The sequence below is a fragment of the Protopterus annectens genome, chromosome 17.part0, assembly GCF_019279795.1.
Source record: "Protopterus annectens isolate FY-2018-M chromosome 17.part0, PAN1.0, whole genome shotgun sequence".
NCBI classification, from domain to species: domain Eukaryota; kingdom Metazoa; phylum Chordata; order Ceratodontiformes; family Protopteridae; genus Protopterus; species Protopterus annectens.
In genome coordinates, this window is record NC_056751.1 from 121,988,662 (window position 1) to 122,015,624 (window position 26,963).

Sequence of the window (26,963 nt, forward strand, 5' to 3'; positions counted from 1 at the left end):
TGAATGATACAGCATCCACCTTCCATGCTTGTGAGTGGTAAGTCCTTGTGCAGAATCTCTGTAGTTGGCAGTTGTGAGGGGAGGCAAATATCTCTATGTCTGGGCATCCCCATTTCCTTGTTATCATGCTGAAGACTTGTGGATCTAGTTTCCACTCGTGAGGGTCCATGAGGTTTCTGCTCAGTTCTTCTGCCAGAGTATTTTTCTTTCCTGGCAGAAATTGCGCCTGCAGATGTACTTGATAGGCCAGTGCCGTGTTCCACAAAGTCATGGCTTGCCTGCAGAGGGGGTAGGAATGTGTGCCCCCTTGCTTGTTTATGTACCACATGACTGTAGTATTGTCCATCTTTAGTAATAGTTGTCCTGGATGTAGTAGATCCTTGAAGGCTGTCAGGGCATTCTGTACAGCTAGCATCTCTTTTTGATTGATATGAAGATGCATTTGGTCTGTGGGCCACGTGCCCTGTATGCATTTTACCACCATGTGTGCTCCCCAGGCATAATCTGATGCATCTGTTGTTAGTGTCTGCCTGGCTGTGGGTAAAGTAAAAGGCTGACCCTTGTTATGGTGACAGGCCAGTGCCCACCATCGAAACTCTTGTTGCAGGCAGGGAATGAGAGTAATTATTGCTTCCAGGCTGTGGCAATGTTGAGTCCAAACACTTGTTAGATACCATTGTAGCTTCCTCATATGCAGTCTTGCATATGGAATTAGCAGGATGCAGGATGCCATGAAGCCCAAAGACTGCAGAATTTTTCTTGCAGGTAGCTGGGTCTTTGTTGCCATCATTTGAAAGTAATGAGTCAGTTGCCTTTGTTTGTCTGGCATGAGATAAGCCATCTGGGCAGTTCATACGTTCACAGGTTCATACTAGGCTATCTGCCCTCAGGCATTTATAAGCCTAGCCAGAATGTGTTTGGATTTCACCACCCATTTTAAATTAATTTTGCTATGCCCTTTTTCGAAGTTAGTATACTGAGCCTCTGTCTAACAGTGACACAGAAGTGATACCCGGGTTAAACCTACAATCTCCCATCCACTCATCAAGATTCCTCTTGAAGAGAGTCAATGAGGGACTCTGCCTAACCTGGACTGGGATTTTATTCCAGAGTGAAGGGAGCCTCTGGGTTATGAATCTGTCCTGCCAGCATGTCCTATTTATTTCAGTGCTGAGGTCCAAGTCTCTCGAGCGCGTAGCTCGATGGGATTTGGATTTTCTGAGGTGCAGCATGTCCATTAATTCCGGGTTGGACATGGCTTTATACGTCAGGCACAGATCGCCCCTGAACAGGCGGTATGCCACTGAGTAGAGCTAGAGTTTCTTTAACCGGGCAGCATATGGCATCTGTTTGAGCCCTTTGATCCTCTTGGTGAGGTACTTTTGGGGTCTTTCCAGTTGCTGCAGGTGTCTGGTAAGGTACATCCCAAAAGGGGCACAGTACTCAATTATGGGCCTGATGAGGGATGAGTAAAGAGGCACGATGACCTCCCCTGATCTACATGTGAATCCATTCATGATTAGGTGGGCTATATAAAATGTTTTTCTAACCACTTTGGGCAAGTGGCTGTCAAATGAGAGACTGCTATCAACTTGGGTCCCCAGGTCCCCAATTACTTCTTCTGTACTTAATGGATTACCACCTATGTGATAATTTGTGGACACTTTGTTTTTGCCAAAGGGGATGACTATACACTTTTTTGGCGTTTAGCTTGAGGCCATGGCTCTGACACCATTTGTCTGTTTCTATGAGGCCCTTTTGAAGGATGCTTGTGTCGGCTGGAGAGTCTATTATGGCGCCCAGTTTGCAGTCATCTGCGAACTTGGTCAGCCACAGTCCTTCCGTGTTGGCCTGTACCTCCGAGAAATATATACCAAACAAGAGAGGTCCCAGGACTGAGCCTTATGGGACGCCACTTGTAACTGGTTTGGAGTCTGACATGGCTCCAGCAATTCTAACCATGTGGGTTCTGTCCTTGAGCCAGTTTGCAACCCATCTAGTGACATAGGGGTTTATATTTAAGCTGGTGAGCTTATCTATAATGCCCGAGTGGGGTATTGTATCAAAGGCTTTTGCGAGGTCCAAGTAGGCTGTGTGGACCACCTTCCCCTCATCAATGGCCTTGGTGACTGTTTCAAAGAAATCAACCAGGTTTAAGAGGCAGGATCTGCCCTTAAAGCCGAACTGGGTAGGATCCAGTGTCTGTATGTCTCCAATATCTTTATTTATGAGGTCCATGATAATCCTTTCCATAGCTTTGCAGACCAAGCTAGTCAGGCTTATGGGGCGATAGTTTCCAGGATCCGTTGAGGCACCACCTTTGTGGAGAGGGACAACTGTTGCTGTACGCCACTCTTTGGGTACATATCCTGTAGTAAGGCTGAGTTTGAACAGTAGTTTTATGTTTGGGTTTAGCTCTTCTTGGAGTTCATGTAGGACGCAGCCCGGGACACCGTCTGATCCCATTGATGCTGTGTTTTTTGCTTTGGAGAGGGCGGCTCTTACCTGAGCATCTGAGATGTCAGGGGGGCAGCACTCTGCTGGGATAGATATTTGCCCTTTTGGTGGGGAGGGGGGGAGGATGTTGGCAATGTCTGTGTGTTCAGTGTATTTGGCAATGTCTGTGTGTTCAGTGTATTTTTTGTCATTTTGGACTATTTCTGAGCATATCCGGGAATTCCCACCCAGGTTCCTAACATAACTAAAGAAAGCCTTATGATTATCCTTAGTGTCCTGTGCAATTTTTCTCTCGAAGCTGGCCATAGACGATTTTATGAGTGCCCGTAGTTTTTTTGCTAATACTGATTAGAGATGCCTTCCCTTTTTGGGATTTTGCTCTATCATTTAGTAGCTTCCTCCTTCTATTGTATAGTTTGTTTATGGCTGGGGTCCACAAGACAGGACGTCTGCCTTTGGAGGATTGGGTCTTGGTTTTATTTGGGATTGCATGACCCATGCATTCCTGAAGGTGTTCACAGAATGCATTTATAAAGGATTCTGTGGTCTGGGCCGTATTTTCCACAGGCCCGGGGGCTTTGAAGGATTCCACCTCGGTTTTGAGGAGTGTGAAATTTGCTTTAGAGAAGTTTTTCACTGTGGTTTTCCAGGCAGGGGGTGGGGTCGGGATGTGAATATCCAGTGAGATTAGTTTATGGCCGGATCTTACCAGTGAGGGATACACTTCTGGTCTGGAGCATAGAGCCCCCATGTTGGTGATGATCAGGTCCAGTATGTTTTCCCCTCTTGTGGGAGTGGTAACAAGTTGTTCCATAGCATTTGAGTTTATAAATTCTAGGAACCTTTGGCCTAGGGTGTTGGAGCTAGAGTAATGCTCCCAGTCTATGTTTGGGTAGTTGAAGTCGCTCAATATAATGGTGTTTGGAGAAACCTTCATATTTTCCAGTGTTCTCAGGAAGGCCGAGTGGGGTTCCTGGGTTTGGGAAGGTGGTCTGTAGCAGGCTATAAACTTGAAGGCAGTTTTACCCACTGTTAGTTGCACATGGATAGTCTCTGATGCTTCGTGCTGTACCACCAACCTGGAGGTATGGGTATCTTTGACTAATATTGATACTCCCCCTCCTTTTGTGGTTTGGTCCAAGTTTTGGGGCCAAAAAGCATGGTATGAGGTATAACCTGGTAGTGCTGGGGTGCTCTCGGGAGCCTTGAACCAGGTTTCTGTTACTGCACAGATATCGATGTTCTCCATGCTAAGGAGAGTTTTGAGTGCGTGCATCTTCAGGTTTAGACTTCTGGCGTTGAGTAGCATTACTCTTAGTTTCTTATCCCTTGTGATACCTATGGAGGTGGGTTTGTCTTTTGAGCCTTGCCTAAAAAGGCACTATGGGGGTAGCAAGAGCCTTTGCCAATATCCGAAAGCCCAGGGGTGACAGGTGCAAGCCGTCCCTAGTGAAGCATTGTGGCTTGTTGAGCATGTCACCCCAGGCTGACAGGCATTGGATCCCCTTTGAATGACACCAATACTTAAGCCAATTGTTGAAATTGATCATCTTGTCTTCATATTGTGGCATCATTCTTGGTGAGGGTAAGATGCTACTCAAGGTCAGGGTCATACCGGCCTGGGCCACATGCTCAGAGAGCTCCTCTATTTCTCTTTTCATGTAGTCCAGGGAGGTACATCTCAGGTCATTCACACTAGGATGGACAATGACCGAGTCATATTTGTACTTGCCTTGGAGTGACCAGAGTGCTTGTGTTATGTGGCGGATCCTAGCGCCAGACAGGCAGCTCACAGTGACCTTCTGCTTGTTCAGCCTGGTGAGCGGGACTTCAGTGTGCTTGATGATAGAGTCACCTATTACAAGTGTATCAGGTGTGTTGTTTAGCCTTAAGGGCTGTGACTGTTCAGCACACTGGCTTTGTGAGCTATGTGTTGCATGTGTTTTGTTTTGGGGTAGCGGTTGCTTGGGTGTCTGCTTTGGAGGTCTCTGCTGCTTAGGCAGATTTTTATTTAGAGCCTCAGAGTATGTTTTTGTGTGTTTATGTGTTTGGTTTGCTGTCGTGGTAGGTCTATGTGACACTGGAATTGTAGTGAGTGTGGTTTCCTTCTCCTCCTGACCGGTTACGCCACTAATGAGTTGAGAGAGCTTGGCCTCCAGTTTGGCTATATGGATGCATCTCTCACGTGTTGGAATTTGTTGGGAGGAGGAGAGGGTTTGTCTGTGTACATGAGGCAGTTGTGACATTGCCTCAAGATTCCCAGATTCACTAGCTGGACCGGAGAGAGGATTGACAACTGACCTTTGGGCATGCTAGAATAGTATTGGGAATTCCTTTATAATTGAAAAAAAGGGCCAATGGGGAACAAGGTACTCAAGGGGAGTATGTGAGGGTGTAGTGCTTTTAATTTTTTAGTGCTGACTTGTATAATTGCTTTAGTGAGCAAGTGCTAGGTAACAAATGCAATGTGTTACAGGTAACTTAAATCCAAAAACGACAAACAGTACCTTTCTTTTAAGTGAAACAAGGAAATAAGTACAGTAAGCAATGCAGATATCACTAGGGATCCACAGAAGCGCTGAAAAGCTGCGTTTTAGGTGGTATTAGCGTTTCGGGGAAATAACAAGCAAACAAACAATAAGCATACAAACAAAGCTAGATTCAGCAGGCCTGGATCTAGTCTATGCTACAGCAAACAAGGTGTACCAATTTCAGTAAGAAACAGTTGAAATATGCAGGCACTATAAGCCTTTAACCAGAAATTCCCAGCTCAGAAGGGCAGAGTCCAGCCTCTCCTCCCACAAGAGTGCAGACCATGAACCTTCTTAATGTAAAATAACTGGCCTGAAGACCAAGTGCTTAAACCAGAACTAATGCACTTTTAGAATAACAGACACTGTGCCCTCAATCAGCAGTTCCCAACTTAGAAGGATGTAAGCTACCTGTCCTGCCACCACAGTGCAGGCCACAAACCTTCCTAATGTAAAACAACTGGTCTGAAGCCCAAGTGCTTAATCCAAAAGACTAAGAATGATAGCTACACTTTAATCAAGTTACTACCAAGCAGTAGTAAATACAATTGAATACTTTAAAGAATGCCTGGAGTAGTGCTCAAGTTATACAAACAAAGCTAGATTCAGCAGGCCTGGATCTAGTCTACGCTACAGCAAAGCTTGCACCCAGGAATATTATCTCTTGAGGGGGCACTCATTATGATTTCTTTACGTTTACTGTGTACCCTAGGCAAATTAGTAATCTTTTTACAAACGCCAGATGCTTTAGTAGAATGTCCTTGCTGTCTGCTTGAATACGGCAGTCATCCAAGTAGGGATATATTTGAATTCCTTTTTGTCTGCAAAAAGCAATTACTGCTGTCAGGCATTTTGTGAAGACCCTGGGCACAGTAGATAAGCCAAACGGCAGTGCATAGAATTGATAATGTATTGAGCCAGCTATGAATCTGAGGTATCTTCTGCAAGATTGTCTAACTGGGACATGCCTCTTTGAGGTCCAAAGCAACTAGCCAAGCCTTTTTGCCCAGCATGGGTAGAAGTTGCTGTAGTGTCAGCATTTTGAATTTTGGAATGTCCAGGAAAGTATTTAGAGTAGACAGGTCCAGTATTGGTCTCCAAGCTTTGTCCTTTCTGGGTACCAAGAAAATTCTTGAGTAAAATCCTTGTCCTTGCTCTTGCTGCGGTACTTTTTGAATAGCACTCATGTCCATGAAAGCAGAAATTTGTCTTTGTGCCTCTGCCCATGGATTGTGTGGCAGGTCTAGCATACCTTTTGGTCTTGGAAGGGTGTGAAAGTGGAACCTGTAACCCTGGGAAACAATATTCAGTACCCATTTGTCCTGGGTTTTTGTGAGAAAAGTGCTAGTTTCCCCCCTAAGTGTGCTTCCAAAAGGTAAGTGCTTGGCATTGGTAGAGGGAAGTCATTGGGACCGTTTCCTACAAGGTTGTGATTTGTCTTCTCCGCCTTTGGGGGCTGAAGCACACCATTGCTTAGGTCTGTATGAGCCTTGGGGCTGAGATGTGCCTCTTGGGCATCTGTATCTGCCTCTTTGTGGCCTGTCTGACACTGGAAAGGACCAATTTTTAGAAGGCCAGTTCCTGCTAAATCTGGGTGGCTGAACCTGTAAGAAATCCTTTACTGTCTGCATTGATTTCGCTTTATCCTCCATTTTCTTCAATACCTCTTCTGCCTTAACACCAAACAAAGTATCATGCTGTAATGGAGCATCCAATAATTTTGCTTTAACATGATCAGGTAGACTCGGTTCCTTTAACCAAGCATGCCTTCTAATGACAGAACCCCTAACAGCAGCCCTGCAAGAGGCCTCCAGTGAATCAAAGCCACATTGCAAAGTATGCTTTCCCACTTGTTCAGCTGCATGCAATAAATCCTGCATTTCCTTGTTATCAGAACATTCAGAATTTGTCAACATTTTCTGCTTTAGCAGTGACATTAAGTATTGCTGATATTTAAGCACAGGACACTGACAATTTAATGTCCTTATAGCCAAGGTAGCAGAAGTGTAAACTTTTTTCCCCACATCTGTCCAGTGCCCTAGAATCCCTATCAGAGAGGACAGTTTTTTTTGCAGTGGAAGCCTTGACTTCTTTGGGACCCTGAGATATAGTTTCTGGGTCAGCATCAGGGTTTTTATATATAAATATATGAGAGCCTGGAACCCTGTAGTATCTGTCTGGCTTAACAGGTGCAGAGGGTAGAGAGTCAGGAGACAGGCCAGACTCTGAAAATGCATCATCTACAATGTCTAGAACAGGTGGAATAGCAAGAGGTATGTGCTGAGGTAGTAAAAGAAAGTCTCTGAGCCTTTTCTTAGATTGAGTAATCTTGGCTCTCCCAGTGAAAATCTCCCTCATGGCATGCAGGGTTTCCCCAAAAGAATAATCCTCAGGAGGAGAGGCTGAAGGAATAGATTCTTCAGCATCAGAATCCTCATAGGGAGGAAGAGAGTATCCCTGTTCAGAAGAGGAGTCAGAGGAAATGGAAACCTGATCAGAAGAGTCATATTCTGTCTCTTGCCTAGGCCTCTTATCAGGAGGGGGATGTGAACCCCTGATCAAAGTAATTAGGTCTTCGGCAATTTTAAGCATCTGTTTCTTAGGCATGGAAGTCTGCCCAGGAGAATGCTGTACTTGTTTCTTTGTCTTTAGAGCTGTTTTAGTCTTTGCCTTTGAAGCTGAGGTTGGCTTGACATATAACAGTGTAGGTCTGAAAACACCCTCAGAAGCCGATGCCTGCTCAGCGGCACCAGACCCATCTGAGGGAATAGTTTCAGAGTGTCCAATACCTGGAGTATCCAGAGGCCTAGTTGGCTCCACGTGGGAGTCGGAAGCGGCCTGTGGCTCTGAGATAGTGGACGTCAGGGGCTGTGAAAGCACCTCACTGAGAACTGGCGACTGGCCTAGCGGAGGCTTCGTCTGTTCTGGACCTCGGATGCCTGTCCTCTACCTTTTCCTTGCGCTTTTTATAAACTCTGGTCATCAGCTGTTCCGACGGCATTATATAATTAAATCTTCGGCCAAAGTAATGAAAGGCAAAATCGTACCGACGCTTAATAGTGCGTTGGTTAAATCTTGCACAAAACCGGCAGCTAGCAATGTCGTGGTCAGGGCCTAGGCAAGGAATACAGTAAGAATGAAAATCCTTATGAAGTATTTGCTTCCCACAAGAAATACAATTGTTAACTTTTTCTTACATCGGTCTGGAGCAAGAAGAAAGTTTCCCCAATGGGGTACTTAGCTTTAATGAAGACTTCGGATCTGAAATTCGATTTTGAAAATCTCAGGAGTCGGCCGACTGGCACTTGCGAACTGCTTTTGCTTCGGGCACCGCACAGCAAGAAAGACTGAAGAAAATGGTGTTGGCTGCATCTTTTATACCCCTGGCGCACTGACGTCAGGGAGGAGGTGACAGCAACAGACGCCGGACCAGGACTTTGGAATTCAGGCCAACTGTGGGTAGCCTGCCAGCAGGATAACCCAAGTGTAATGACTGCTACAGTGAAACACGAACATCTGAATATGTTTTCAGTTGCTATGCTAATTGTAACACCATACAAATTGTATATCTGGCTGCCTGTGTGCAATGTTCTTCCTTTTATGTCGGAAAATGTAATAGAAAGTATTGAGCACAGGTGAGAAATCAAGAGAAGCATTATGACCAATGCACTAGCAAAACATGTTGCAGATAATGGTTAGGGGCACTCATTCAAATTTAGAATTATTAAGGTAGTATACAGAACTAATATTTATTTTTACATTTGATTACTGGGAAAGTCTGACTGGACGGAATGTCCATTTTCAGCAGAGGCCCAGGGAGAAAAGCTCCACATGGAACAAAGAAAAGATGTCTAAAGTAAAGGTAAAAGAGAAGGAAGATTACAAATAAACAGCTGCATGCAGAGTAGAATTTTTCATAGTTTAGATAGCCACAAAATGTGTACAAATAAAGGTGTAACTGAGATAAAAAAAAGTAGCATAAAAGGGGTATGAAATAATGTTGGGTTATAGTTAATACACAAAAAATCCACAGTTAAAAAAATAATAATAGCAATAGTAATAATAATCGGCGAGGAGATATAAACAATATTTTAGAAAATAGAGTATTCTTGGATTCTGAGATTTAAAGCAGATGTTCACCCTGGATTAAACAATGCAGGGAGTTTGAAACCTGTTTTATATATATAAAAAAATTAATGTTGCATTAATGGTATAATTTAAACACTGTTTAATATTTATTGAGATTTTATTTTCATTGGCTGGTTGTGTCATATGATGTATGCGTTTTATTATTTAAATGGGTTCTTTTAATTGTTTTTTTTTGTAAGCCCTGAAGGAGTAACCCGAAGGCTTTGCTGTTTCTGAAAGTGGATACTTTGTTTTAATAAAGCCAGAGAACGCCCGTGTTTGTTCAGTTATCGAGTTGCTTGTTGGACTATCATCGAACACAGTTTAACGCTGTGGACTTCTTATTGTGTCTTGCTTAAAAAAAAGACTGGAATTGAATAATTTATGTAATGTTGCTTAGGTTATATGATATATAGCAATTTATGTGAAGTAAAATGTTTATGTTAATTATAGTCCAATTACTTTTATACGAATGTAAACTTACCTATATCAAATGTGATAATTCAATAAAGGTGTTTAAAAAAAGTACTCTGGAATGCCTGCTGAATAACTTGCACAGTGGATGCGACCCATTTTTTTTGTCACAGTCATAAAGTCTTGGGCTTTCCTCTCTTTTTATGACACCAAAATGACAGCCCTTTCTGTACACTAATTCATCACTGAGAAAAGAATGACAAATGTAAGAACTACAGTAACATTTTGCTGTTTCAGTTTGTGATTAGTTAACACATACACTGCCCCCAAGTAGTCATAACACTTTTTTTGCTAGCAGTGATTATATGATGACATTCTACTTTCATGTACAAGATGACTCCACACCCCTTCCCCAAAAAAAGTAGCCCAGTTCTGTGCCAATCTCTGATGCTTGATGGCGTGGAAACTAAAAGAAAAATGAAACAATACAGTGATTTCAATGGGTTGCTCCTGAACACAGACACACACCCCAAACATACACCAAGCACCTCTTGGAGGTGCACAGCACTAAGGTAAAAATCAGGGGCAATTGAGAGACTGGAATTTACCTCAGTAAAAACACAGAAACATAAGCTTATGCTGTCCTTAACATTGGTAGCGCTTTCTAAGCTCTCAAGCTCTTCTCACTGAAACAGGCTCCTCTCCCTCCGTGAAAGCATGCAAGCAACTTTGGAGTAAAGGAAATAAACTATCCTTGTCCTAAAAACGAGACAGCTACAATGTCTTGCAATAATCATCTCCCAAAAAACATTTAAATATTTTCCCTTTTATCACTATGGCATGTAGCATCACCCTCTCTGGTATTGCAGCCAACCACAATGCCTAGATACGCAGACTGGAGCTAAAAGAAAACATTCTCAAACTGCTGGTCTGATCTGAATGAAAAGTTCAACAGTCAGCAGTTACTCCAAAAAAAAACCCTGAAATTGTGGCTGGTCCCTTTCTTTAACCTGCTGGTTTACAAGCTACAGCCAAGCTAACAGACAAGCTCTAGCCAAGCTTGAGTCAGCTCCGGTTTGCCGCCTGTACCATCTACCTCAGGAAAAGTTCTTTGGAGTCTGCTTGAAGTATAAAACTATCTATGCAAACACTTCCAGGCAAAAATCCTAAATCTTCTAGATTCTATTGCATATTTGGGAGCCATACACATGTCCTCAAATTGTTCCTCTTTGATTATATAGCTAATCTCTTTTCCAAGTCCTCTGTGACAGCCTCCGATCGCCTCACACAGCCATTGTGCAATATTTTATATGTCTACCAATTATCCCCCCCCTTTTTTTTATTTTTTTTATTTTTTTAAAAGCAGGGTTTTTTTTCTAGATTCATCTAAAAACTCAACCAGTGCAGGTCTCTCACTCAGGATTAAAAACAGTACTGCATGTTGCAGAAAAATATTTATTATCAAAGTAAAGCATGTTGGTCTCTGTTTAAATGATATAGAGACTTCTTCAGAATTAAAATACAAACATGCAATGCCCAGATTTAAGAAATTAATTAATTTAAGTCAATTATGTAAAAACAGGAACCCTGCTCAAAACAACCAATCACAAACGTTAGTTAATAAATATTGAACACCATGGATAAAAGGGATACATGTTAAAAAAAAAAAAAATATATATATATATATATATATATATATATATATATATATATATATATATATGCGCATGTATGTATGTATCATAATATATACATAACTAAATGTTAAAAATAACATAGGTTTAAAAATACTTGTTTAAAAAAACAACCCCTTAGAAAGCCACATATTGCATAATGAATAATCCATGAATGATATATTCACTAATCAATAAGCTATAAAGCTTAAAATAAGCAATTACAACTTTGCCAGTTTCCACTTTAGCACACTGGAAATAGACGAGTGGTCATGAAGACAGGGAAAATTTATGGCATTTGGTCTTAACTGCCATGTTAATTCATGGTACTCTAACTTTTGAAAATTTTAGATTAAATCCAAGGGAAGGTGACTAGAAAAGTAGATTAAGAGCATCATGAATTAATATGGTAGTTTTAACACCATTTATTGGCAAATGAAGAAATGTCAGAGCGCGATGGGCGCTACCATCTTGGGACGGGACAGTTTATGAACTCTCAAAATGTTACACAACACCGAACAGTCCTTTTCAGGATTTATTAAAATAAATATCAGCTGATCTTTATTAAAATAAATATCAGCTGTGAATAAAGATAACTTTTCTTAATTACCACACCAGTTATATCCGTGAATGTTTAGTCTCTTATTTTCTTTGCCAATTGTTTTAAATATAAATCAAACTAAGGGGAAAGAGGATACTCCTGCCTGGCTCTTCTGTTCAAACACAGTTTACTGCAGAAGAACCTTCCCACCTTAATCTTAAATCTCTAACCCTTCATATACCCCCCTAATTAACTCTATTATTCTATCAGAGAAAGTAAATCCTGCATTTGCCCTACTCCTAAAAAGACTACTGAATGCTTTCTCTGCATCAAGAACCACAAACAGTGATGTTTTCTTACACTCTGCTTCCCTCTGGATCATTGTTGCTCTAATAATGTTGTTAAATGATTACCTCCCATGCTTAAAAACCACAGTGATTACAATTTTGGTAACACCTTTGTTACTCTCTTAGCTAATATATACATTTTATAATCACGGTTTAAAATTGAAAATGATCTATACAAAGCTGGGTTTGAAGAGTATGTGCCTTTTTTGGGTAGTAAAACCACCTTGGCTTCTTTCTAAGATGCTGGCAGCCCCCCTCACCTTTTAATATATTGTTAAACAAAACCTTCCAGACTTTTATCATCCCCCCAAACTTCCAATATTTCATAGAAATAACATCTGCTCCTGGAGACGTCCCTATTTATTATGTGTCATCATTTTATCTCATTTCTTTCTATCTTGCCTACAAGATAGTTGAGGGTCATCTGCCTCTAACCTTGGTATAAGCAACTCTTCCACAAGCATTTCCACTTCTTGCTTTCCACATTTTTCCTTTTTATACAAATTATCACACAGATTTCAAAATCTCTCTAATACCTCTACAGGACCTCTGGTTATTTTCTAGTTGTAGACTCTCACAATTAGGCAATAACCCTTTCTAATTTCTGTTGTCCAAGTCATTGTGCTAAAATGTTTTGTGCTTTGAAGGCATCAGAAATAGTTGCTTAAATGAAACCTTTCTCAACTCGTATATATTATACAAATATTCCCTTATTTTCCCTTTGGTACTTTGCAGTTGCTCATCTTGCTCTGCGAGATCCCCTTTATTCTGCACTACTTATGTCACCCCCTAAGTTATTTTGCATTACTTTTATCCCACTTCTCTATTTCTTATTTCTACCATGCTTTTGTGATGATTCTATTTCTATTTTATCCCTCTTACTAGCTATACCTTCTAAAGAAATTTCGGTCATCCTTAACTTTCAAATAATTTCTACTACCCATTCTTTAAATTACTCTCTTTATAGACAAGTAGGAAATTACCAGTCTCATTTTTACTTCATTACCCTCCATTTTTACCTTAATTTTGACTGACAAATGACCTGAAATAGTTACTGGATGCATGTCAACGTTTCCAAATAAATGCACATGTTGCAGTGAAATACAATATCTAACCAGTCTAGCTAGCTTGCTATATCTTGGGGAATAAATGAAAGGAAAAGAGGGCCACTTGACTGTATTTTGAACTTTAGGAAAATAATGGTGGCTAGTGGCCAAGTAAAGTACAGTAAAGGAAGGGCTGCACAATGAAGACTGTGCTTAAATTAATTTTGACTGTCTTTACATTATGAAATACAGGTCTCCAGTAACTGATGTTAAGAGCTCCTGTGATGAATACCCTTTAAAATTGACAAACGTCATCCAAGAAGTTAAGCACATAGACTATACAACCTTTTCAAGCTTGCACTGCGTCTTCTGTGGAGACATGCGTGAATGGGCGTACCTTCGTTGAAGGTTGTGCGTTAGGGCCGGCAACTCGGCACATAAAAATCAACTGCCAATTATTAGCGGACCAGAGTTCCGCTGTGGCTACCCCTAACCGCGAAAAGCCGAAAGACACAACTGTTAGTTAATTGAGTTGTGGGGCTCAGAACAATGGAGCGTCTAGAAAGGACAACAATGACAATTAATGTGGCATGTTTAGACCATGTACCATTTCAGCCTGCACTTATTAGCTGTATTTGAGCATTTGAGAGGACTGCAAAGTTGCAACACTGTTCTTAACGAAAAGGAAGCTTATTGAAAACGAGTGATTTAAAAGACTTTACATGGAGAGCTTGAAGGCTATGGCGTATATAACACTGATGCAGCAGATGAAGAGCACAGCTTACATCAGAAATTGGGAAGAAGATAACCTTGTTACATTCCTCCATGATTTCCAAGAACTGCATAGCAAGTTTTGTTATGCATAGCTTTCAGAGCGGTTAAGCTCTAGTCTTGCACTAGTGCATACACCGCATCCAACATGGGACAGCTCTGTGAAATGACACTTTGCATTGCTCCACACAAAAAAGGCAGATCAAAGTGTTTAACTACTTTTGAAGCTTGAGTCATACTGTTCTTATAAGAGCTGATCTATGAACTCACTAAAATCATCTGCAGGTGACAAACACTTTAGCTCTGCCTGCTGTCTGTGTGGCAGCACTACATAATGTACAGATTTGAAATAAAACTTTTCATACTCCATCACTTTTTTCTATAAGTAGTACACTGGAGAACTTCATGTCTACAAAACTTACGACTGCAGACTAGGTAAAACTCCTGTTTATTATTGCTCAGTTAACATTTCCTGCTGTTCCAAATTTAGAAGATCTTTTGTTGGGTGGTGCATAGTAATACCATGACTTTTGATTTGCTGTTCTACAGAACATTCTGTTATGTGTTTTCATAAAGTAGGTGAATTATAATGTAATGCTGGTGCTTAAATGTGCAATATTTTGTTTAAAATGTTGAGGTTTAGCATTTCATAGTTACTTCAAACAAGGTTAATTTTAAGGTTAAATATGCGGGTCACAACATTTCAAGAATACTTCCGAAAAAAAAAAACACGCTGTAACTGTAAAGTAAAGTAGGGAGTTCACATCAGTAATTGATGCCTCTAGAGTTTCGGACTATTTTAATATCACCACCACCACCACAATATGTACTAGGCATTATTTTAGCAATAATCCATGTCTGGATAAAAGTAGGATTTACCCACCTTTGGTGTGATTTGATCACAAGGGCAGAGACTGATTGATTAAAACAAAGCTAACCATGAGTAAATCCTGTGTTACCCATACCCAGTCATGGATTGCTGCTCGTATACAATTACAATATTTAAGAAAAAAATTCTGGTCTTTTCTAAATAATGTCATTGCATAATTAAGACTTTAGTGTTCTTCCACCCGCTTATGGAAGTCTAGGGCACTGACAGTAAATACTGCACAGTGCTACGCAGTCTCTGCCTTATATTTTAAATCCACCTGTATATATGTACAAGTTGCTGTGGTATCTTTTTTTTTTTTCTTTTTGTGGAGAGACTACATATTGCATGTAAGACCGTTTCTGCCTAGAATGTGGAGATGTTTATTTCATGCTTTTGGTCCGTTCTTCATAAAAAAGTTGCTTTCTGGCTTACAACTGAGGAATGATTTCACTAAATGTTCAATTAAGAAGATAAGTAATCACAGAGTTACTTGTATGGGCACTCCTGGCACTGGAATTTTAGAGAATTTTTTGTTTTATTTTAATATATTACATTATTCAGCTACATGGAGCAATTTTTTTACATTTTTAATTTCTTCACTAGTAACGTAAAGAAACTGAAAAAACAGAAAGTACAGTCGTGTACACTTCCCATAAATGTAGATGTTAGAGTGTACTCACTGTTTCAGTTATCACACTTGGGTTATCTGCCTACAGGTAGGCCTCAGTCGGCCTGAATACCAGAGTCTTGGGATTTCTGCGTCAAATGCTGTCACTTCTTCCATGACGTCAGGGGTATAAAACATGCAGCCGCCATTACATCAGTTTTTCTTGCCCCAGATGTCAGGAGCCCCCAAAATAGGAAGCAATTGCATGGTGTGGAACACTCCCAGTAAAAAGTAAACACCAATGTTATAAGACATGTCCAAACAAAAAGGATAGGTAGAAGTCAGGGAGCTGTTGGGAGGGTAACCAGGACTGCAACAGTGAATACACTCGAACATCTACATTTATGGTAAGTGTACACAACTGTACTATGTTCTTCGTGTTTCACTGTTGCAGTCATCACACTTGGGTTGATTCTCAAAGCTGAGGAAGAATGAAGGCAGTCAAGAAGCATTAGGGCTGGCTAGCAGGCCCTGTAAGATTGCTGTGGCAAATCCAACTCTGGATTTAGAAAAGATAGGTAAGGGGTAATGCTTGGTGAAGGTGTGTAAAGAGCTCCAGGTTGCAGCTTCCAGGATGTCCCTGGTAGGGACTCTCCTGAGAAATGCTGTAGAGGTTGATGTAGCCCTAGCGAAATTTGTTCTGATCCCCTGTGGGGTAGAATTCCCATGGTGTTTGTAGCAGAAATGGATGCATTGTGCTATCCATTTAGAAATGGTTTGCTTTGAAATTGCCCTGCCCTCTGCCCCTGTAGCAAAGCTGACAAGCAGCTGGTCAGATTTTCTGAAAGGTTTAGTCCTGTCCAGATAGAACCTAAGCTGCCTGTGCACGTCCAGGGAGTGTAGGATCCTTTCCCCCTTATTCTGAGGATTAGGGAAAAAAGTTGGCAAATGAATGGATTGGTTTAAAGCCACACTAGATACCACTTGGGCATAGAAGATGGGTTAGTCCTGAGGGAAACCCTGTCCGCATGGAAGATAATGAAGGGTTCCACGGCCATAAGGGCCTGCAATTCAGGCAGTCTTCTTGCTAAAGTGATGGCTAGAAGTAAAGCCGTTTTCCAGGAGAGGAATTTTAACTCTGATGTAGCCGCAGGTTCAAAGGGTGGAAGCTTGAGCTTCTCCGATACAAAGTTAAGGTCCCAGGCTGGAGTGGGAGCTCTCCTGTGGGGTCTTAAATTTTTGGCTCCTCTCAGGAACGGTTTGACCAGAGGATAAGAGAAGAGGGGCGGCTCAGTATTATAATGATCTGAGATGGCAGAGGCATGAATCTTAATTGAAGAGAAGGATAGGCCTTTGTGCAGCACTTCTGTTAAGTAATTTAATATACAAGGTAAGTTGGGGCACATTTGTGTCCATTTCCTGAGACTGGCTCCAAGAACAGTATCTTTTCCACTTTTCTGAATAGGATTTTCTAGTACTAGGCCTCCTTGCCTCAAGGAAGACATCCAGCACCTGTTTACTGAGGGTTGCTGGTGATGAGTTCAGGGGATGAGCCAGGCTGCTAGGTTCAGGGTTTGTAGCCGAGGATGCAAAATCTGGCCCTCCTGCTGGGACAGCAGGGAAGGGGTCTGAGGCAGGTGCCATGGTGGCACTACTGTCAGACTGCGCAAAAGTTTGTACCAGTACTGGCGTGGCCAGTCTGGTGCAGGACTGTCCTTGGCTTCTCCTGTTTGATCTTTAGTAGAACCTTCGAGAGGAGGGGCAGAGGGGGAAAGGCATAGATTGAGAGGTTTTCCCATGTAAAGGACAGGGCATCCACTTTCCATGCTTGGCTGTGGGGAGTTCTGGTGCAATATTTGCTCAATTGATAGTTTTGCGGGAGAGCAAAGTGGTCCACCCCTGGTGCCCCCACCTGTTGATCAGAAGTTTGAATGATTTGGGTTTCATTTTCCACTCGTGTGGGTCCTTTTCAACTTTTCATGAAAGAATGCAATGACCATTAATAAAATATTAAAACAATGGCATCCCCAAATATTTATCAAGCTGACCATGCTTAATGTCTACATATCTGCAAACGAACTACAACACCAAAAAGTACAGTTTTGTACCTACCATAAATGTAGATGTTCGAAGATCCACATTGCTGCAGTCCTTACATATGGGTAGTCCGCTGTCCTCGGTCGGCCCGAATATCAAAGTATTAGGCTGACGTCGGTCAAGGCGCTTAAGACTGACATCAGGACGTCAGGGTACAAATGCGCATGACCGACGTCATAGCCTCAGTCTTTTCTTGCCCCAGATGTCAGAAGACCCAAATAAGAAAGGCCAAAACCAAAAGACAGCAAAAAAACAACCAACCACCCTTGCACTAATCATATGTACAATATATACAATATTCACAATATTCACAACCCAAACCACACAACCGCCTCTAACTACAGAGGGGAAGGAGGGAGGGTAAACTGGACTCCAGCAATGTGGATCTTCGAACATCTACATTTATGGTAGGTACAAAACTGTACTATGTTCTTCATCTCACATTGCTGCAGTCCTTACATATGGGTAGAATCCCAAAGCAGAGGTAAGGGAGGATGGCAAAACTATAAAGCATTAGGAGCTGCCAAAATGCCCTGTAAAATTGCAGTGGCAAAACCAGCCCTAGATTTAGAGTAAAGTGGAAGGTGGTAATGCTTAGAGAAAGTATGCACTGAACTCCAAGTAGCTGCCTCCAAAATATCTTTAGTTGCCACCCCTTAAAAAGCTGTAGAAGTGGCAGTAGCCCTAGTGGAATGAGGCCTAATCCCAGCTGGAATCTCCTTACCATGATGGGAATAACAGAAAGCAATACAAAACCCAATCCACTTAGAAATAGTTTGTTTAGAAACAGGCTTGCCCTGAGAACCCAAAGCAAATGAAACAAATAACTGCTGAGAATGCCTGAACCCTTTAGTTCTGCTCAAATAATATCGCAACTGCCTGTGTATATCCAAAGTGTGCAAAATCTTTTCCCCTTTATTTTGGGGGTTTGCATAAAAGTAGGCAAATGAATAGTTTGGTTTAAAGCCACACTAGAAACCACTTTAGGCATAAAGGAAGGATTAGTACGCAAAGATACCCTATCCTTATGGAAAATTAAGAAAGGCTCAACCGCCATAAGGGCCTGTAATTCAGAAACCCTTCGCAGAGGTAATGGCCAACAAAAAAGCAGTCTTCCATGATAAATATTTCAACTCGGCAGTAGCTGCAGGCTCAAAAGGTTGTAGAGTGAGTTTCTCCAACACAAAATTGAGATCCCAAGCAGGAGTAGGAGCTCTACGTGGGGGTCTTATATTCTTTGCCCCTCTAAGGAATTGCTTAAACAAAGGATGAGAAAACAATGGTGGGACACAGTCATAGTGAGCAGAAATTGCTGCAGCATGAACCTTAATAGAGGAGAAGGACAAACCTTTGTCCAGTAACTCAGTAAGATATTGAAGAGCCACACTTAAATTAGGCTTGGAAACATCAAATTCCTTTGCTGTACTCCAAAATAAAAATCTCCTCCATTTATCTGCGTACACTTTCCTTGTACTAGGCCTTCTGGCCTCCAAAATAACATTCAAAACTTGCTGTGGAAGCTGAGACCCTCCAGGGTTTAAAACAGAATATGCCAGGCTGTTAGATGTAGAGAGTGAAGTTTGACATTGAGTAAATGACTGTTCTCCTGAGACAGCAGGTGTGGAATCGAAGGCAAAGGCCATGGAGGCTCCCATATCAGACTTCTCAGTAATGGGTACCAGTGCTGTCAAGGCCAATCTGGAGCTATTAAAATCATCTTTGGCTTGTCCTGTCTGACCTTCAGAAGTAACTTTGGGAGGAGAGGCAGAGGTGGAAAGGCATACACATGAAGATTGCTCCAATTGAATGAGAGAGCATCCACTTTCCAAGCTGTGGGATGAAACCTTTTTGTGCAAAACTTTGGCAGCTGGTAGTTTAGTGGAGAAGCGAACAGATCTATGTCTGGAGTTCCCCATAACACTGTCAATTTCTGAAATACATGAGGATCCAATTTCCACTCGTGGGGATCCATAATTTGTCTGCTCAACACATCTGCTAAGGAGTTCTGTGCTCCCGGCAGAAACCTTGCCTGAAGATTTAGCTGTAAACTGAGAGCAGTCTCCCACAAAATCATTGCTTGTCTGCATAGAGGATAAGAATGTTCCCCTTGCTTGTTGATGTACCACATGACAGTTGTGTTGTCTGTTAGAACCAACACCTGCCCTGGAAGAAGTAAATCCTTGAAAGCTATTAATGCAAATTGGACTGCTAACATCTCCTTCAAGTTGATATGTAGATGTTGAAGTCTGGCAGGCCACGTGTCTTGTACCCACTTTCCATTTAGATGAGCTCCCCAAGCTTTGTCTGAGGCATCTGTCGTTAGAATCTGACTCGCCTCTGGCCGGGTCACAGAGAGTCCCTTGTTTAGGTGACATTCCTGAGCCCACCACAAAAATTCCTTTTGAATGCAAGGTATTATCTGAATGACAGTGTCCATATCTTGGCAGTGCTGTGTCCATACATTTTGAGATACCATTGTAGCTTCCTCATATGCAGTTTGGCATTGGGAAGCACCAGAATACAAGATGCCATGAACCCCAAGGCTTGAAGGACTGTCCTTGCAGTCAGCCTGGACTGATGAGACAATTGATGGAAGTAAAGAGAAAGATTCTTTTGTTTGTCCGGGGTCAAAAAGGCCATCTGGGATGCTGTATTCAGTCTCACACCCAGAAAGCACATGTCCTGAGAGGGTACTAGACTGGACTTTATTTCGTTCACAGAATACCCCAGGCATCTTAGCACTGCTATCACATACTGTAAATGATGAAGAAGTTCATCCTTTTCTTGGGCCAGAATCAGGCAATCGTCCAAATAAGGATAGATCTGTATTCCTCTTAGCCTGAAGAAAGCTATCACTGGAGCCAGAACCTTCGTGAACACTCTGGGCGCAGTAGATAAGCCAAAGGGCAATGCAGAGAACTGATAATGAGAAGTTCCAGCCCGAAAACGCAGATACTTCCTGCAACTGAGCCTGATAGGAACATGAAGGTAAGCCTCCTTGAGAGCCAGAGTCACCATCCAGTGATCTTTGCCCAGCAGAGGTAAAAGCTGTTGTAACGTCAACATTTTGAACTTGGGAATGTCCAGATATGTGTTGAGGATAGATAAATCCAAAATTGGTCTCCACGTGTTCCCCTTCTTTGGTACTAGGAACAGGCGAGAATAAAATCCTAGGCCCACTTCTGGCAGAGGGACCGGTTGTATGGCCCCTATTTGAAGTAGCAGAGAAATTTGTTTGTGAGCCTCTAGTCTTTGCTGAGGAGGAACGTCCGGCATGCCTTTGAAAGGAGGCAAGGTATGGAAATAAAACTTGTAACCTTGGTGTATGATATCCAATACCCATCTGTCTTGGGTAATCAAACTCCAATTTTCCTTGAAGAGTGCCAACCTTCCTCCCAAAGGTGCTGCCAGGCAAGAAGGATCTGGCAGCTGAAAAGGTAGGTCATTGGGCCTGTTTACGAAAGGACTGGCCCCTGCCCTCACCAAGATTGTGCAGGTGAACTCCTGTTCTAGGTCTGAAGGAGCTCTGAGCTCTGCCCCTACCACGTCTAGATCTACCCCTAGACTGAGAATCATAAGAAGGATACGTCCACCCCTTAAGCAGGCCAATTCCTACTAAACTTTGGAGGCTGAACTTGCAAAAATCTTTAACAGCCTGCATAGACTTAGCCTTGTCTTCCATTTTCTTCAAGACTGACTCCACAGGTGAACCAAACAACACATCAGACTGTAAAGGAGCATCCAAAATCCTTGTCTTAACATGGTCAGATAAATTCTGATCCCTCAGCCAGGCGTGCCTGCGAAGAACTGAACCAGTGGCAGCCACCCTAGACGAGGCCTGTACAGCATCAAAACCACATTGTAAAGAATGCTTACCCACCTGTTCAGAGACATGCACCAAATCTTGTAATTCTTTACACTCAATGCCTTCCGCCAGAGCATCTACCTTAGACTTCAATTGAGAAAGAAGATAGTTTTGATATTTCAACATGTGAAACTGGCAATTCAAAGCCCTCATAGCTAAGGTGGAAGAAGTATAGACTTTCTTTCCCCATCTATCCAAAGCTCTGGCCTCTTTATCTGGAGGAACCGGATTTTTACAACAGAGGCCTTGACACCCTTAGGTCCCTGACTAACAGTTTCTGGGTCCGCCCTAGGACTCTTATAAAGATATTTATGAGCCTCAGGTACCCTGTAATACCTATCCGGTTTAACAGGAGCAGGAGGCAAAGAATCAGGATTAAGTGAAGCCTCTGCAAACACATCTTCCACAACATCCAGAACAGGGGTATAGCCAAGGGCCTATGCTGGGGTAAAAGCAAAAATTCCTAAGCCTTTTCCTGGAATCAGAGAAGTCCTGACCTTCCCACTTAAAATGTTCCCTCATGGAATGAAGAGTCTCTGAAAAGAAAAATCCTCTGGAGGAGAAGCAGAAGGAGTCGAATCATCTGCATCAGAATCAGAATAAGGAGAGTACTCCTGCAAGTCTTCAGCCGAAGACTCTGAAACATCCGAAGCCTGCTCAAAACTCCCCAACTCTGGCTCCACCCTAGGCCTCTTATCAGGAGGGGCAAAGAACCTCTAATCAAAGTAATTAAATCTTCTGCCATTTTAAGCATGTGCTTCTTGGGCACAGACCCTGCTGAACTAGGAGTGACACCAACAGAAGCTAAACCTGGCCTGCCTCTGGGAGAAGCCTTGGAAACAGAAGGAGAGGGCCTAACCACCCTAGGAAGGGAGGGGAGTACAGTAACCTGAGAAGCCCCTTCAGCCTGACCTGCCTCCTGAGAGGCCACATCCTGCAATATCAAAGTCTCCCCCTGGGACTCCAGAGAAGCCTCCGTCGGAACCACCGGTTCCACTGGCGCCTCTAAAGAACCGGCGTCCGGTACGGACGACTCTTCTTGCCTGGGTTTAGCTGCTTTGTCTTTGCGCTTCTTCGAAGAAGTGGGCGCCGGAGAATCCGACGGCATATTATAATTGCACCGCTTCAAGACCAACCTAGCACAATCTAACCTTCGCTTAATAGTGCGCTTATTGAACCTAGCACAAAAGCGACACCCAACAACGTCGTGCTCAGGCCCCAAACAAGGAATACACAAAGAATGATAATCCCTATGCGGTATCTGCTTCCCACAAGAAATACAGTTATTCACTTTTTCTGACATCCAGTAAACCACTGAGGCAAGAAAAAACTAAAATATTCCCCAACGGGGTACTTAGCCAACTTTGACTCGGTCTGAAACTCCGAATTCGAAAAATTTCAGAACGCCGAACGGCACTTGCAACGCTGCTTCTGCATCGGACCATGCAGCAAAAAAGACTGAGGATATGACATCAGTCATGCGCATTTGTACCCTGACGTCCTGATGTCAGTCTTAAGCGCCTTGACCGACGTCAGCCTAATACTTTGATATTCGGGCCGACCGAGGACAGCGGACTACCCATATGTAAGAACTGCAGCAATGTGAGATGAAGAACATCTGAAATAGACAATAAAACATTTAGGTGTAAAAACGATTTTCAGTTTTAAATATAAAGATGCAATGATAATAACTTTAAGCTGCTGTCATCTTACCTTAAGAAAGTCAATGCGTCCTAAAGCCCCTAAGAAAAGAACCATACCAGGCTTCAGTATAAAGGTTCTAGGAATGATTGCACGAGAAGGCACAACAATTTTTAATTCTTTTTCATTCAGGTGGTTCAAAACCTAAAAGTAAACATTTATAATTTAACAGATTTGGATAGTATGCCCTAAACAAGGATTTGCACATTCTAGATATCTGATGGAACACAGCAATAATATAACAGGTTTTAAATGACCAACAGAAATATAAACAAGTATGGCAGTTAACATCTCATAACCTTAATTCTGTGCGTTAACAAAACAAGCTGCTTCCTGTAGTGCAGAGTTTGATTCCAGCAGACTTTATATGCCTACTGTGCAAGTCTGAGCTGGTCACTTAACCAGAAAGTGCTTTGGAGCAATAAGGAAACTGGACTAGACTCAATAGTTTCCTAGTCTGTATGCCTATTAACTATGAACATGGGGGGGGGGGGGGACTATTAAGACTTCCCCCGAAACAGCAACCAACATTATAGAGAAGATAGTGTCATTAACAGAATTCACCTTAAAATGACAGCTATGAGTCAGTGGGTGAGGGGCATAAGATGTTACCTTATCCAGTAAGACCTGACTATGTCAACATACTACATGATGGTAACATAGTGGCGTGCTCATTAAGGGATGTGATGCAACAAAATCAGAACAAAAATGTGCTATTTTGTACATTTTTCAGTAAATCTTTTAAACACAAGCCCCATAATACATTTTAAAGTTATTTTGGCAACTTTCATTATTTTCCCCTACACCTGGCCACAATACCTGCATTCACAGACAAGTGTTTATCACCACCTTTCTATATGCTGTAAAATGTAAGAGATTGCTCTAAAAACCAAGCTAAAGACATTAATGTCAAAACTTAAAAATTTACTTTTTTTCATAACCATAAAGTCATCTCAAATTATAAAACTTCAGATAACTGAAAATAAATCTGCCAGTTCATTTCTCTGGCTGCAGAAAGACATTGCATTACTTTAGCTCAAGCTAAATGGTTCCCAGTCACTGGCAGAGAACATTAGTCCCAGTGATCTTAATCTTCAGATTGTTGCACCTCAGTTACTGTCTTCCCATATATACTCTTGCAAACTAAGAAAATAATCCTCTGCTCCCATAAGCCTCCTATGTCTAGAAGCCTCTTTAGCTGCTCACCCCTCATTTTTCTTAACTAATGGACTGAGCATCCCTGCCACTGGACTCTATAAATTGCACGTAGAAAATTGTTTTTAGATGGGTAAAGACTCACTGAAAATTTGCAGTGATTCTATTAATGTAAATACTTTAGAGTTAATGACTAATACCATACTTATACCTAAAATATTTTACACTAAAATAGATAGCTATATAATAAATAGGACAGGTGATCAATGAACTTACACCACGTGGAATATCTGCTGATCACAAAATGGTTGTGCACATAGTAATGGAACTGTGTAAATCCAGTTCAAAACAACGACAAATCCTCCTTTATCAGTGATTTTATTTCAGGAAGCAAGCCCATCTGTACTCCCACAATGAACACAACAATTGAACACAAAATGATCGTGCACGCAGTAATGGAACTGTAATGGAACTGTGAAAACACATATATATATATATATATATATATATATATATATATATACACACATATATATATATATATATATATATATATATATATACATACACATATATACTGGACAAAAATATTTGCCTTTACATTACATTTAATATTCCTGGAGTCTCTCAACTGTTATCTCTTCTTGTATATAGAGTGGAACCCCACCTAATTAAATGCCCTGGTGACACCAAAACTATTAACATAAATGGCCATTTGGATATCAGGGAGGGGACAGTAAAGAACAGTTCCTGAACTCTGTCGTTCAAAAGAAAAAAAAAGGAGTGCAGAAAACGAAAAGGTGGTAAAAGCAGTGATCTCACAATAAGACTGAAGAGAGATGGATGTCTATCAAAGGGATGGGAATTAGGCAATCTGAAAAGTACAGTTTTGTACCTACCATAAATGTAGATGTTCGAGTGTTCATCCTGCTGCAGTCATCACACTTGGGTTATCCTGCAATCAGGCAGTCCCCGCAGTCGGCCTGAGTTCCAAAGTCTTGGTCCGGCGTCGGTTGCTGTCGCTTCTTCCCTGACGTCAGTGCGCCAGGGGTATATAGGAGGCATCCGACGCATTTTCTTCAGTTTTTCTTGCCCCAGATGTAAGGTGCCCCCAATAGGTAGGCAATATATATATTGCTATATAAAAATGTACATATAAAAATAAAACAATACCTTCAGGCACAAGCAAATACACCACAGAGGTTATATAGGATAGAATGGTATACATAAGTCCAGCTAGTTCAGAGGGGATGGAGGGAGGGTAACCTGGACTGCAGCAGGGTGAACACTCGAACATCTACATTTATGGTAGGTACAAAACTGTACTATGTTCATCGTGTTACCCTGCTGCAGACATCACACAGGTTGAATCCCAAAGCTAAGGATGGGTGGTGGAGTTAAACAGGGTTAGAAGGAGTTAGTAGGCCCTGCAAAACTGCAGTGGCAAAACCAGCTCTAGTCTTGGAATATAGAGGTAAGTGATGGTGTTTGGTGAAGGTGTGCACTGAACTTCAAGTTGCAGCTTCTAGAATATCCTTGGTTGGCACCCCCCTGAGAAAGGCTGCCGATGTAGCTATAGCCCTGGTGGAGTGGGACCTAATGTTAGCAGGTACCGGTTTCCCATGATGCGTGTAGCAGAAACGTATGCAATGTCCTATCCATTTTGAAATGGTCTGTTTTGAGATAGCTTTTCCTTGTGATCCTGCAGCATAGGCTACAAAGAGCTGGTCAGATTTTCTGAAAGCCTTAGTTTTATCCAAGTAGTAACGTAATTGCCTGTGAATGTCCAAAGAGTGCAGGAGTGTTTCTCCTTTGTTCTAGGGATGTGGCAAAAAGGTGGGCAAATGAATGGTTTGGTTTAGGGCCACATTGGATACCACCTTTGGTATAAAGGAAGGGTTAGTTCGTAGAGAAACTCTGTCTTGATGAAAAATGAGGAAAGGCTCCACTGCCATTAGTGCCTGTGGCTCTGAGACTCTTCTAGCTGAAGTTATTGCTAGTAGCAGGGCAGTTTTCCATGAAAGAAATTTTAAATCAGCTGAAAAAGCTGGTTCAAAGGGCGGCAGTGTAAGCTTTTCCAGAACAAAGTTGAGATCCCAAGTAGGTGTTGGTGCTCTCCTAGGCGGTCTTATGTTCTTAGCCCCTCTGAAGGTAATGTATTAGGAGTGGATGTGAAAATAAAGGAGGATCCGTGTTGTAATGAGCTGAAACTGTGGAGGCGTGGATCTTAACAGATGAAAATGAAAGTCCTTTGTGCAACATCTCAGTTAAATATTGTAGAATCTGAGGAATGTTTGGATCAAGGGGATTTTGGCCTTTAGCCTCGTTCCAGGCGCAAAATCTTTTCCATTTGTCTGAATAGGTTTTCCTGGTGCTGGGCCTCCTGGCCTCCAGAATGACATCCATAACAGCTTTGGCTAGAGGTGTTGGCTGGTTGTTTAGGTAATTTGCCATGCAGCCATGTTTAAAGTCTTGAGCTGGCTGTGTAGAATCTGATTGTCTCGCTGGGTGAGCAGGTGAGGAATTTGTGGTAAAATCCATGGTGGGCCATGTTCCTTAGAATTGGATACCAGTGCTGGCGTGGCCAGTCTGGTGCAATGAGTATCATTTGTGGCCTCTCTAATCTGACTTTCAGCAGTACCTTTGCTAGAAGAGGCAGTGGAGGAAAGGCATACACTGTTAATGTTTTCCAACTGAATGAGAGTGCGTCCACTTTCCAAGCTTGTGGGTGGAATGTCCTTGTGCAAAATTTTTGAAGT

The 26,963-nt window shown here is 42.0% G+C and overlaps 1 protein-coding gene across 1 annotated transcript in view; it reads right to left on the reverse strand.

Annotated features, from left to right (window-relative positions):
* NOA1 (nitric oxide associated 1) overlaps positions 1-26,963 on the reverse strand; it is a 405,642-nt gene that overhangs the window by 203,571 nt on the left and 175,108 nt on the right. The window contains exon 4 of the mRNA XM_044059454.1: positions 23,062-23,193. Coding sequence (XP_043915389.1) covers positions 23,062-23,193 — 132 coding nt within the window. The remainder of the gene's footprint in view (positions 1-23,061; positions 23,194-26,963) is intronic.